The 13,990-nt window shown below is 39.4% G+C and overlaps 1 protein-coding gene across 4 annotated transcripts in view; it reads left to right on the top strand.

Annotated features, from left to right (window-relative positions):
• LOC140714605 (bMERB domain-containing protein 1-like) overlaps nt 1-13,990 on the top strand; it is a 67,986-nt gene that overhangs the window by 33,056 nt on the left and 20,940 nt on the right. For all 4 annotated transcript variants that reach the window (XM_073025943.1, XM_073025941.1, XM_073025942.1 and 1 more), the window contains exons 3-4: nt 10,519-10,592; nt 13,858-13,972. In XM_073025943.1, the coding sequence (XP_072882044.1) occupies nt 10,519-10,592; nt 13,858-13,972 (189 nt within the window). The remainder of the gene's footprint in view (nt 1-10,518; nt 10,593-13,857; nt 13,973-13,990) is intronic.

Genomic DNA, 13,990 nt, shown 5'->3' with positions numbered 1-13,990 from the left:
CTATGTAGCAGATAATGCAAACTTAATTTACCGGGTTCCATGTTCATGATACATCAATGTGCTGAACACGTAGAGCGTGGGTGATGTCAGTCCAGAAGCAGTACTCAGTTGACAGACCTCCTGTCAAAATGAATTATGAAAGTATAATTAAGGCTTAGTGTGGACCATGCACAGGGAAGCAAGTAATGGCAGCAGGGACAAGATCTGTGTTGGTACTATTTAAAGACAGTATCAGTTACCTGTGGGGTTGCTGTGGAGTCATTTGGATTTGAGTACATTATTTTGTGAGCTCTAAGACTTCAGATGCAAGTTATGGACAAGGGCCTTTACTGCAGTGGTCTCTCGACTCTCAGGATGCCCAGGAACAGTAGAGGGGTCAAAGGCAAGAGTTATTTGACAGAGAGTCTGAAAGTGGAAGTGAACAGCTCTGGCTAAGATGCCTCATCACTTAAGAACTTCTCAGAAGTTCTCCAGCTACCTCCAGCTGTCCAGGGAGCGATGACTGCAGAATCGAAACTCCAAGGCTGGTTTGCTGCTGCTCTACCAGGCCCTGCAGCTTCACTGAAGTTAACTCATGCATCTCTGGAGCAGGGTGCCCATCCTGTGGCAGTGCTGCCCTCCTTTAACATCAGCTGCATAAAGAGTCGCAGCAGTGGTTGGAATCCTCACTGACCTCCCCTTTTAAATCAGGCTGTGGCAGATAGGCCGAATCAGTTTATGTCTGTGCGAAGTTATTTATGCTCTGTCAATTCCATTATTATACATGCATGAAATGCATACGCAAGAGACTTCAGAAAAAAATGGCAAGGGCACCACATTAGCAGCATTTTAGAACATTTTTTAAATGATAAAGTACTTTTTTGCTCATTGTGTTTATGGCATGGAAATGGCAATAATAACAGTGCATGGCATAAATCATAGCAGTGGCTGAACAGCTTTACAAGAAAACAAGAGAGTAGGAACGAGCTGGTCACTTTTGGGATTTGTGATTAGAAGGAGGTCGTTGGGTTGAGAGTTGGTGCTTGGCTGCTCCCAATCTTTATTGATGGTGTGGACGAGGCATCGATGTAATCTGTCTAAGCGTGCTGATGATATGAAGCTACATAGCAAAATGGGTTGTAAGGAAAGTCCAGCAAGGGTTAAAAGATGTTGGTGTTTAGCAGGGACCAGGAGTCCTTGTATACAAATCATTGAAAGTTAATTCAGATGTGTGGAATGCAACTTGAAAGACAAAGGGCGTTTTGAGCTTTGTGGAAGCAGAAATGAAAACGAGAGTATAGATAGCTTGTTCTAGTTGGAGAGAGACTGCATCAGAACATTTTGTCCAAGTATGGACTCCCTGTCTGAGGAAAGGTATACAGTACATATGATAAAGGGAATGCTATGATTCATTAGATTAAGACCATAAGATATAGGAGCAGAATTCAGCCATTTGGCCCATTGAATCTGCTCCACCATTTTATCCTGGCTGATCCATTATTCCACTCAGCTCTAATCTCCTGCCTTCTACCGTATCTCTTCATGACTTGATTACTCAAGGATCTATCAACCCTTGCCTTAAATATTCATAAAGACTTGGTCTCCACAGCTTCCTGTGGCGACTTATTCAACAGTTTCACCACTCTCTGGCTGAAGAAAGTCCTCCTCATCTGCATTTTAAAAGTACACCCTCTATTCTGAGGCTGTGTCCTCAGGCGCTAGTCTTTCTCGCTATAAGAATCATCCTCTGCACATCCACTCTATCAAGAGCTTTCTCCATTCGATAGGTTTCAATGAGAGCACCCCTTATTCTTCTGAATTCCAATGAATACAGGCCCAGAGCTATCAAACACTCTTCTTATGACAAGCCATTTAATCTTGGAATCATTTTCGTGAATTTTTTTTGAAGTCTGTCCAGTATCAGCATATCCTTCCTAAGAAAAGGGGCCCAAAACTGCTCACAACTCCAAGTGATGCCTCACCAGTTGTGGTGAACTACATATACCTGTCTGGACTGCTCCTGTGGCTCCTCCCACAGACCCCTGTATAAAGGCGATTGAGGCCTGAGCCCGGCCTCATTCTCCAGGATGTAGTGTTGTTCATTCTTCCAGTCAATAAAAGCCGATATCTAGTTTCTTACGTCTCAGAGTGAGTTATTGATGGTGCATCACCAGTGCTTTGTAAAACCTCAGCATTACATCCTTTTATATCTTAGTCCTCTTGAAATGAATGCTAACGTTGTATTTGCCTTCCTCACCACAGATTCAACCTGCAAGTTAACCTTTAGGGGATCCTGCACAAGGACTTCCAATTCCCTTTGTGCCTTGGATTTTTGGATTTTCGCTCCATTTAGAAAATAGTCTACTCTTTTATTTCTTCTACCAAAGTGTATGACCATACACTTCCCAACACTATTCCATCTGCCAATTCTTTGCCCATTCTCTTAATTTGTCTAAGCCTTTCTCAAAACTACCCGCCCTTCCACGTGTCTTGGTATCGTCCCCAAACTTTGCAACAAAGCCATTAATTCCATCATCTAAAACATTGACATGTAACGTAAAAAGGAGTGGTCCCAAAACAGATTCATGTGGAACACTGATAGTCTCCGGCAGCCAACCAGAAAATTATTTTTTCCCTGCTAGTCAGCTGCAAGTACACAACATCAACCAATTATCCTTTGTCTATCCTTCTTATTTCTTCAAAGAATTCCAACAGGTTTGTGAGACAAGATTTTCCCTTGAGGAAACCATGCTGACTACAGCCTATTTTATCATGTGCCTTCAAGTGCCCCAAAACCATATCCTTAAGTATCGATTCCAATATCTTCCAACCACTGAAGTTCAACTAACTAGCCTATAAGTTCCTTTCTTCTGCCTCTCACCCTTCTCAAAGAGTAGAGTAGTATTTGCAGGTTTCCAGTCTTCTAGAACCATTCCAGATTCTGTTCATTCTTGAAAGATTATTAGTGATGTCTCCATAATCTCTTCAGTCATCTCTTTCAGAACCCTGGGGTGTACACCATCTGGTCCTTGTGATTTATCTACCTTCAGACCTTTCATTTTTCCAAGAATTTTCTCTCTAGTAATGGCAGCTTCACACAATTCTCTGACACTCTGGAATTAACACCATACTGCTAGTGTCATTTCACCGATCAAAACTGGAGGGCAGCACCTATGGGAAGGGCCAGCCTGACCAATCATGGATACCGTGCTAAACCACCTCTAGCGTCTCCTCTCCCGGATGCTGCAACAGTTAAGCCTGAAGCTTGAGGCCTAGCCCTTACTAAAACCAAGGCCACGCAGCTCCCTCGCTGTCTGTCTCACCAATAAACAAAGGAAACGGACTTGCAGCATTGTACATTTTTGATATCCAATGGGATCTTGCAATTGCAAGAGAAGTCTCCGAGACAATCACTTGCAGAGTTAGTCTACACATAGTCTTTATGCACCTATGCCTATGCCTTCCTGTAGCAGGTAGTAACATGATCTGCACCAAGTCCGGCTCCTCCACCAACTCACTGGTGGGGTAGACCTGCAGTACCTTAAGTTCTTAATATCCAGCATTGTCCTGTGATCATAAACAAAAACATTTTAAAAAGACAAAAACTCCTTTGGTTGGCCCCCGAGATGCATCTGCATCCGAATACACTTCCATCTTGCCAGAAGACCAATGAAGTTGGTATCCATCATTAAGTACCTCAGCATCTGGGACATGCCTTCTTCACATTACTATCAGCAGGGAGGAGGTACAAGAGTGTGAAGATGCACTATCAACGTTTTAGGACCAGCTTCTTCCCCTCAGCCATCAGATTTCTGAATAGTCCACAAACGTTACCTCACCCTTTCATTGATAGGCACAAAACTCTCACAATACACCAAGTGTGATTAATGTAGGTGATTCCTGTGATAAAGAGATTTTGGGCCTACATTAATGGGACTGAGAGGTGATTTTATTGAAATGTATAAAGAAAAGATTCTGCACATGCTGCAAATCTAGAGCAACACACACAAACTGCTGGAGGAACTCAGCAAATCAAGCAACATTTATGGAGAGGAATAAACAGTCAATGATGGATCTCAGCCCAAAAGGTCGACTGTTTATTCCCCTCCATAGGTGCTGTCTGGCTTGCTGACTTCCTCCGGCATTTTGTGTTTGTTGATGTTGAAATGTATAATGTTCTGAAGGGGACCAAAAGAGTGGTCGCTGAGAAGATCTTTCTCTTGTGAGGTATATGGAAGCAATAGGTATGGTTTTAGAATGAGGGATTCCCCATTTCAGATGGAAATGAGGAGGTATTTCTTCTTGGCAAACTTCAACAGTTGTGTAGTGGAAAGTGTGCTGACTGGCTGCATTATAGTCTGGTATAGGAACACCAACACCAGTGAGCAGGAAATCCTACAAAAGGTAGTGGATTCAGCCCAGTGCTTCACAGGTAAAACCTTCCCAACCATTGAGCACGTCAGCATGAACCATTGCTGTAGGAAAGCAGCATCCATTATCAGAGATGCTCACCACCCAGGCCCTGATCTTTTCTCACTGCTGCTATCAGGTAGAAGGTACAAGGGCTTCAGGACTCGCACCACCAGGTTCAACCATCAGGCTCTTGAACAAAAGGTGATAGCTATACTCATTTAAGGACTCTTTTATCTTGTCACTTCATGCTCATATTTATTGCCATTTAGTTATTATCTGCATTTGCACAATTTCTTTACAGTTCCTGATGTTTATAGTTTACAGATCCTGTTTACAGTTACTGTTCTATTGATTTGCTGAGTGCGCCCCTGGAAAAAGAATCTCGGAGTTGTATGTGGTGACCTGTACGTACGCTGATAATAAGTTTTACTTTGAACTTTGAACACTTTTTTCAGAGAATAGTGAAGCTTTGAAATTCTCTATCCCCAAGAGCAGTAGAGGTGGAGCTAGGGAATATATTCAAGGTGAAGATTGACAGGTAGTTAAGCACAAAGGTGACACAGTGAATAGAAATAGGGCGAGGGAAGAATAGCAGACTAGGCATGAAGGGCCAACTGAGCCATTCCTGTTTTCGGTTTAAGATGGCGCTACTGAAGGTGTGCGACATGAGGCAAGCGAATCAACTAAAAGCGTTTCTCACTTTCCCGTGAATGTTCATTCCTTTCCCTGTGGTCTGAGGCTATGAACTGATCCGACTGCTGTGCGTTTCTGCCCTGCTTGGGTGAAGACTGGGGCCCGAAGCTTGGCTTGGACCTACTCTAGATGCTTTGGGAGTGGAACTGGGACTCATTCTGGTTTGCGAAGCTGTCAGCTTGCTTGCATTATTTGCTCAATGTGTGTGTATATTTGTTTTTCTCTCTTTCTCTACAGAGTGGTGTATGGTCTTTTTTTAATTCAAGTTTCTTGCTTTGTGGCTGCCTATTAGCAAACAAATTTCAAGGTGTATAATTCATACATTCATTGATAATAAATGTGCTTATATTATTGAATCTTAGAATTGGAGGGACATGTATATTTTTATGAAACTGATTAATTTTTGGATTTAAGGACATTGTGCAAACATTACTTAAAGGGATGAGAAATGAATGTACAATTGTCAATGCACATTCTGTCCTTGAAATCAGCCTGGAAAAGATGATCAGTAATGATATTTCTTGAAGCTCTTGTTAAAAATTGCATCATATCTATGCTCAGAATGTAATGAAATTGTCATTATTGTGGTGAAAGGTCATCATTTTGGAATGTTAATGAGATATAAAGCATTACATTAATTTACAAAACTTGAATATCTTTAATCGGAGAAAACCTAACATGAAAGGTTTTTTGCGTCTGTATTTACTAAGGAAACTGGCATGGAATCAATGGAAATAAGGCAAACAAGTAGTGGGGTCATGGAACCTATACAGATTGAAGACGAGGAGGTGCTTGTTATCTTGAGGCAAATCAGAGTAGATAAATCCCCAGGACCTGACAGGGTATTCCCTTGGACCTTGAGGGAGACTAGTGTTGAAATTGCAGGGGCCCTGGCAGATATATTAAAAATGTTGGTATCTACGGGTGAGGTGCGGGAGGATTGAAGGATAGCTCATGTTGTTCCGCTGTTTAAAAAAGGCTCTAAAAGTAATCTGGGAAATTATAGGCTGGTAAGTTTGACGTCAGTAGTAGGTAAATTATTGGAAGGAGTACTAAGAGATAGGATCTACAAGTATTTAGATAGACAGGGACTTATTAGGGAAAGTCAACATGGCTTTGTGTGTGGTAGGTCATGTTTAACAAATCTATTAGAGTTTTTCGAGGAGGTTACCAGGAAAGTGGATGAAGGGAAGGCAGTGGATGTTATCTACATGAACTTCAGTAAGGCCTTTGACAAGGTCCCGCATGGGATGGTAGTTTGGAAGATTCAGTCGCTAGGTATACATGGTGAGGTAGTAAATTGGATTAGACATTGGCTCAATGGGAGAAGCCGGGGAGTGGTAGTGGAGGATTGCTTCTCTGAGTGGAGTCCTGTGACTAGTGGTGTGCCACAGGGATCAGTGCTGGGTCCATTGTTATTTGTCATCTATTTGAATGATCTGGATGATAATGTGGTAAATTGGATCAGCACATTTGCTGATGATACAAAGATTGGAGGTGTAGTGGACAGTGAGGAAGGTTTTCAAAGCTTGCAGAGGGATTTGGACCAGCTGGAAAAATGGGCTGAAAAATGACAGATGGAGTTTAATGCAGTTTAATGGAGTTTAAGTGAGGTATTGCACTTTGGAAGGACAAACCAAGGTAGAACATACAAGGTAAATGGTAGGACACTGAGGAGTGCAGTAGAACAGAGGGATCTGGGAATACAGATACAAAATTCCCTAAAAGTGGTGTCACAGGTAGATAGGGTCGTAAAGAGAGCTTTTGGTACATTGGCCTTTATAAATCAAAATATTGAGTGTAAGAGTTGGAATGTTATGGTGAGGTTGTATAAGACATTGGTGAGGCCGAATTTGGAGTATTGTGTGCAGTTTTGGTCACCAAATTACAGGAAGGATATTAATAAGGTTGAAAGAGTGCAGAGAAGGTTTACAAGGATGTTGCTGGGACTTGAGAAACTGAGTTACAGAGAAAGGTTGAATAGGTTAGGACTTTATTCCCTGGAGCGTAGGAGAAAGAGGGGAGATTTGATAGAGGTATATAAAATTATGATGGGTATAGAGAGAGTGAATGCAAGCAGGCTTTTTCCACTTGAGGCTAGGGGAGAAAAAAAAACAGAGGACATGGGTTAAGGGTGAGGGGGGAAAAGTTTAAGGTGAACATTGGGGGGGGCTTCTTCACACACAGAGTGGTGGGAGTGTGGAATGAGCTGCCAGATGAAGTGGTGAATGTGGGCTCACTTTTAACATTTAAGAAAAACTTGGACAGGTACATGGATGAGAGGTGTATGGAGGGATATGGTCCAGGTGCGGGTCAGTGGGACTAGGCAGAAAAATGGTTCGGCACAGCCAAGCAGGGCCAAAAGGCCTGTTTCTGTGCTGTAATATTCTATGATTCTATGGAAAAACATGAACACAAACCTTTTTGCACATCATCTGTACAGTCAAGAGCGAGTTGAATGATTAGGTGATTTAAAAACTGAATAAGCTCAATGCTTTCATTATCTGTTCTGTCTTCAATGTAAGAGCAATTGTATTCAATAATGATGAATATGTTCATTTATGAAGGAAGAGAAGTTGAGACTGTTTTCAATAAGAGAAAATTAGCGGTCTTGTGAATTATGAGGGATTTTAAACAAAGTAAATGTTAACACTAGAATCATTAATAGATAACTAATTGGTGAGACGGAAGGGAATTTTTGTTATGTTGGAGTTGTTATGATCTCAAAAGCACGGTCTAAAAAAGCATTGGAGGTAGATACAGTATGCCATATACCTGAGAACTATTTATTCCAAGGGAAAGAATGAGGGTTTGCAAGTAATTGGAAAGCCTTTTTAAAGAACTAACACTAACACAGAGAGCAGAAGTGCTTCATTTTACAGTAATATTAGTGTGCCTCTAGTTGTGAAGAAAAGCAAGCGACTTCCCTTTTTCTGTTTGAACACGGATTTCATCCCTAATTAGTGAAAGGATGAAGCTCGAAAACTGAGTGCAGAGAAAAAGGCAGCCGGTCTGGTGGTGATAAAGAACCCAGATGAAATGTATTTTCATTTTTCTCCCTACCCTGGTCAGAACTTGAGGGTGGATTTTCTGCTTTGTTGCACATGAGCAGCTGTTATTGAGTATTTGCACATCTGCAATATCCTATCCATTAATTCCAAAAGGAAACTTAACCCCCTCCCCTCTTTATCTTTGTGGTGCACTGGTTTGAGGCCCTTTTATGTCTTGCATGCATAATAAGCTTCTAAGCATTGGCGGTTTTGACTGTGAAAATAAATGATAGAGCTGCAGTGTCTTATGACCATTTTTATAAAATCACTCAGTGTTTAACCATTTCTGTAGCTGTCATTTTCTATAAGATTAGATTGAAGAGCTCAAATTAATCCACTCTCAGTCCATTTTTTAAAATATTAATTTATACAGTCATTGGTTTCTTAGTTTAAGTATTGTCATAACTGTTTGCTGCTTCACACGTACATTCTACTTGCTATGGAAATAGTGTTTTGTTGATCTAATTAACATTGCATTGCCAGATACATTTCATTAAATGATATCAACATTAAAATCAGAATAGTATATACTCATCTGTAGTGAAAATGCTATAAATTTACTATTATAATGCTTTTTAATGAGGCTTGCTATATATAATTGAAAGATATTATGGAACTGGAGGTTTTCAATGACAATAAAGCTCAAGGCATGAAATAAAGTAAATCAGATATTGTAACCGAGCTAGATTGAAACAAGTACCGGTAATGCTTTCTACAATTTAGAATTGAGCATCTTTGAGAGAGACCGTCTGCAACATTTTTCATCTGTTTCCATTCACTGTGTTTCTTTGTTGAAACTCAGACTCTAACTGAGCTGGAATTTAGAAATGAATTTTAGAGCTCTGTAACTTTTTAGTTACTGGTTCTCGTTATTCAAGAGAGAGACAGGCTGATGATTGTTTACACTGAGTCTCCTTCTCCCAGGGAAGAGCAAGCATCAGGATTATGGAGTCAGTGAACGATATAATGTTGTTTGGTTGTGTCAGCTGAGACTTTCTGAGGGAGTAGGGCTCCTACCATGGGGGGGGTGGGGGGTAGGTTGAAAATGAAAATATGTGTGTTCTAGGTTCTTTGTCAGTGCCAGAGCTAGATGCATTTTCCTCTGCATTCAGCTGTCAGCTTCATCATTTCATTCATTCTGATTGAAGTTCCTATTAAATAGAACGACGATACAACCCAGATTTCAGAAAAATACACCAATGCAGTTGAAAGCTTTCTTGGTAGAATTTTACTGCAAAACAAAATTTCCAGTTATTTTCCCATTGTACTACTTGAAAGTATTCCGGACTTGGTTTAGATAAGGATATAATTTCCAGTGGGAAGGCTGCAACGTAAGGAGAAAACAATGTAAATCATAATGTTAGAATATCATTTATGGTTAGAAATTGCTGCTCTTACATTGAAAGACATACAACTCTAGGGTTACCATTGGAATAGAGGTATATATACATAAAGTACAACCTTATTCATGCACACGTAATTGATTATTAAATTAAGTTTTGAAGTGAAGTATTTTAATTTTGTGCGTAACTTTTAACAGTGATTAATTTATTAATTAGTTAATACTTTGTATTGTCTGTTCCAAATAGTTGACAATCCATTGTTAGAGAATTAAAGCTGTTTACGGTGAATATTCACTTAGAATGTACAATCAGAATCAGGTTTATTATCGCTGGCATACAATATAGAATGAAATTTGTTGTTTGCCGCAGGATTACAGTGCAGTACTTTAAAAAGTTACAATAATTTACTGTACTAAATATATAAAAATAAATAAGTAGTGCAACCAGAGACTAAGTAGTTCATTGTTTCACGGACCATGCAGAAATCTGTTGGCAGGGGGGAAGGTGCTATTCCAAAAAAGGTGATTGTGTGGCAAGTAATTTTTACATTTTTAACATTGCTGCAAAAAGTTAATAAAATCTGTAGCTATAACAATAGTTATTTGATTATTTGATTTTGAACAAACCACAAGAAATGGCAAGTTCTCATTACAGAAACAAAATGATTCACAGGAGCACAGAAAGGATGTGATTGCAGTGGAGAGGGTGCAGAGGAGATTCACCAGGATGTTGCCTAGATTGGAATGTTACAGTTATAAGGAAGGGTTGGATAAGCTGTGGTTGTTTTCCCTAAAAATCAGGAGTCTGAGGGGTGATCTGATACACATACACAAAAGAAGGATTGATAGAGTAGATAGTAATAATCTTAATATTCTGGAACTCTCGAGAGTAACGTAATAAAGTAAGAGATAGAGGGTCTATCTGAGGGGGAATTTCTTCACACACTGCTTGAGGAGGATTGGATTTCACTATTCTGCTCACTGAAATTGCCCAGTATCAACCTGTTAACTTTATCAATGTACTATTTTGACATTTTCTAGGATGGATGACATACAACTATGTAAAGAAATAACCCGACTTAAGAAAGAGCTGCAGAAACTGGTCTCAATACCAGGTGAGCATTTGAATCTCTCTGAATCTTAAGGAAGTAGAATAATGAGCTACGTATCACAAATCAAGAACCAGCATCTTCTACAAATAGTTAAAACAGTGATTAAATTCTCTGCTAATCACAGGTATAAAGACTGCTTCTACTATATATGAAATATGGATTGGTTACATCACTATTATTTTAGTCTCTGTGTTCCTGAAATGGAAATAATGAACAATAATGTATATTAATCCAGTCAGTTTCATGGAATTATGGTTAACAAGAAAAGTGATCTACAGAGAGAAATAACATTTCAGATCAAGGCAGCTTTTTCCAAGTGTCTGCAGTCCCTTGTGTTTCAATTTTGCAGCTCACTAATGCTGTGTTCACTTTCCTGACAGAAACAATATTTTAGATAGTGCAATGCACCATACATTAGAGTGAAAGAAGCCAGTTTACCCTGTGGTGTCTCAGAATTGTGCTTCAGTAACTGAAGTAAATCACCTTTTACAAATAACCTATCAGTGTAGCTCTGCAGGGTAAATAAGACCAGACAAGAAAACCAGTTCCTTTCAAAAGCCATAAATCAACTCCATATTTTGCAGCTTGCATTCTTTTATCAAAAGAACCCTTTTAGGCCCTTCTGATGGATTAAATAAAAATATTTTTTTCACTGTTCTGGAGGTTTTCATGTTTTTAATTACATTTTGGATTAAAATTGTGTTTTTTTTTTGCATTTTGAGCCTACAGAATCAACATTGGGTCCTTATTGATCAGTTTACCAAACTCCCTTTGTAAGATGACCAATTATGATGGACCAAAATTGGAGTTGAAATTAATCCCTTTTAATATCTTATGTAACAAGCTTATGTAAAATTCCTATTAGAATGTCAACAAGCAGATTAAAGCAATTTAAATTAGATGGGTTAGTAATTGGTAAAAGAGCACACGTAAGACTTTGGTTTTTCATCTTAGTAGTTAAATTATATTCAGGATATTTCCAAACATTGTGTCTTAACTACTGGGTTACCTGTTTTTCACATATCACTCCAACCATTTTGTGAGATTGCTTTGTCTCAGCTTAGTGAGTAATTTTCTGAAGTTGCAGGAACTGAACTTCACCAAGATCCCGCATGCATTTCCAAGGCTCCTACCCAAAAAGATTGTGCTGAATTTTATTCCATGTACTTCTCAATCTTCTCACATGATTATTAAATTAAAATGTTAACAATTCCACAACTGACGTTAATGAGAAAATGGGTTAGGTAGCAAATATTGTGTTCCTGTTAAACTGTCAAATGGATGTGGGCAGAATATTAATATATTACTCTTTATGTTGGACTAGTGAGTGTAGTTTTCACTCCCACTCCCAACCGCTACCTCATTTGTGGATTCCCAAGGATGGTATCATTCATCATTCCTCACATGGACTCTACTGGTTCATAAGTGAACCATCTCTTGCATTCACTACAGCCAGCAGATAGCACCGTGATCGGAATTGGAGTCCTGGATGATTTTTGATTTCTCACTTCAAGTGTTTCATTTTGTTTGCACAAAATATATCAAGACTGTTCATATTTTTTAATTAAAATACAGTATGGAGTTGGCCTTTCCTGCCCTTTGAGTCAGGTTGCCCAGCAATCCCTCAATTTAATCCTCACGGGATAATTTACAATGACCAATTATCCTACTAACCAGTATGACTTTGGACTGTGGGAGGAAATCACAGCACCCAGAGGATACCCACGCGGTCACGGGAGAACTTACAAGCTCCTTACAGGCAGTGGCAGGGAATTGAACCCTGGTCGCCTATCCTGTAAAGCGTAGTGTTAATCACCTGTGCACAAATTGAAACTATGATGATTTGTATAAGTGGATGCACCAGAAAGAACACATACTTGGATCTGTAGTAAATGGAAGTAACATTTGTGTACCACTACTCCTGATGCAGGTTCTTGACCCAAAACATCGACATACAACTTTTGACTGTACACGTTATTCAGAATTTTACTATCTTCAGCCTCTTTTGTGTTCGTTGATTTGAACTCCACTTCTGCATTTCTGTCCCAGAGACTAATTTTGTTCTCTCTCCATCTGCTGTTTCTGGGATGCTGCCCTTCTCTGACCTTAATGGAAGTAGAAAGTAGCCATTCACATTGCCACTTCTTATAACTAGTATTCTTGGAAGTCTGCTACATAATCTAACTACCTTGCCAGTCAGACTGTCTTTTCTTTCCCACTCCCTAAACCTTCTCGTTCTTGTTCCATCCTCCCCCAGGTAACAACAGGATTCCTGAGTGGCAAGTTCACCAGTCAGTAAAATATCTGACAGTCATTGTTAGTGTCGGACGCCATCAAGTCATTACCATCTCCTGATGATACAGTGTACAAACTCTCTCGAATGGCGGCCATTACCAAATTAACTTCAGATTCTAGTAATTTTCTAGGCTAACCAATCTATGGTTCTTTGGATTTCATGGTTGTTTTAAATCCAGGAAGTGAAATTATCCCTGAGATTTTGTTACTCTTAACTGGCATTACCATGTAGGACCATAAAAACTAGAACCAAGATCAATCCATTTAGACTTTGCCATTCAATGAGAACATGGCTGATCTACTTCACTGTCACTCTCCTTTCCCCTTGTTTTCCATTAATTTATTCAATAGTATTTAGTTTCTTGTTTACTGTTACATTAATTTTTGTAAGTCTCCATCCCCATATGATTATTGCTCTTTTTTAGATGCCTGATATGTTATCCTCTTCCAGTGCTGAAAATTATGTGCCCACAGTTTCCATAATTGTAGCAGCCAGCTTGTGCACAGCAAGCTCCCACAAGCAGCAATGTGAATCATCTGCTTCATGTAGGATGACCATTGACTTGGACACCAAGGATTATTGGCCTGCTGGTCTTTAATATAATTTGCATCTACCCTCAAGAACAGACATCAGTTTAGCTTTACATCCAAGACCCGTTCAGTACTGCACTATCTAAACTGACTTTTGTACAAGTCTATCAAGTGGGACACATATAGTCAGAAGTGAGAGTGCTACCCACTAAGTCATCAGGTTGTTTTTATCCTTTGTTAATCCATGGGTACTTGTAATTCCATGTCCTACCTCCACTGTCACCACACGTGAGGTAATTGTAGTCAGACTTTGGGTCACAAATGAGTAAGTTTGATTCATGTGACTCAGATACTGATTGAAAATCATCCTCATTAAAGAGTGTGTCAATACATTTTAGTACAATTACTGCTAAAATAACATTTATCATCATTTAAAATGTAGATAAGGACAAATCAAATGAAGATAAGCAAAAGGAAGAAGAATTACTGCAGCAGATCCATAAATTGGTGGAGACAAGAGACTTTCTTGTGGATGATGTTGAATTTGAACGACTGAGGTACAGTGACTTCATTTA

Source organism: Hemitrygon akajei, chromosome 22 (genome assembly GCF_048418815.1).
Source record: "Hemitrygon akajei chromosome 22, sHemAka1.3, whole genome shotgun sequence".
NCBI classification, from domain to species: Eukaryota; Metazoa; Chordata; class Chondrichthyes; order Myliobatiformes; family Dasyatidae; genus Hemitrygon; species Hemitrygon akajei.
The sequence above is the reverse complement of the archived record's forward strand: the minus strand, read 5'-3'. Positions and strand labels throughout refer to the sequence as shown.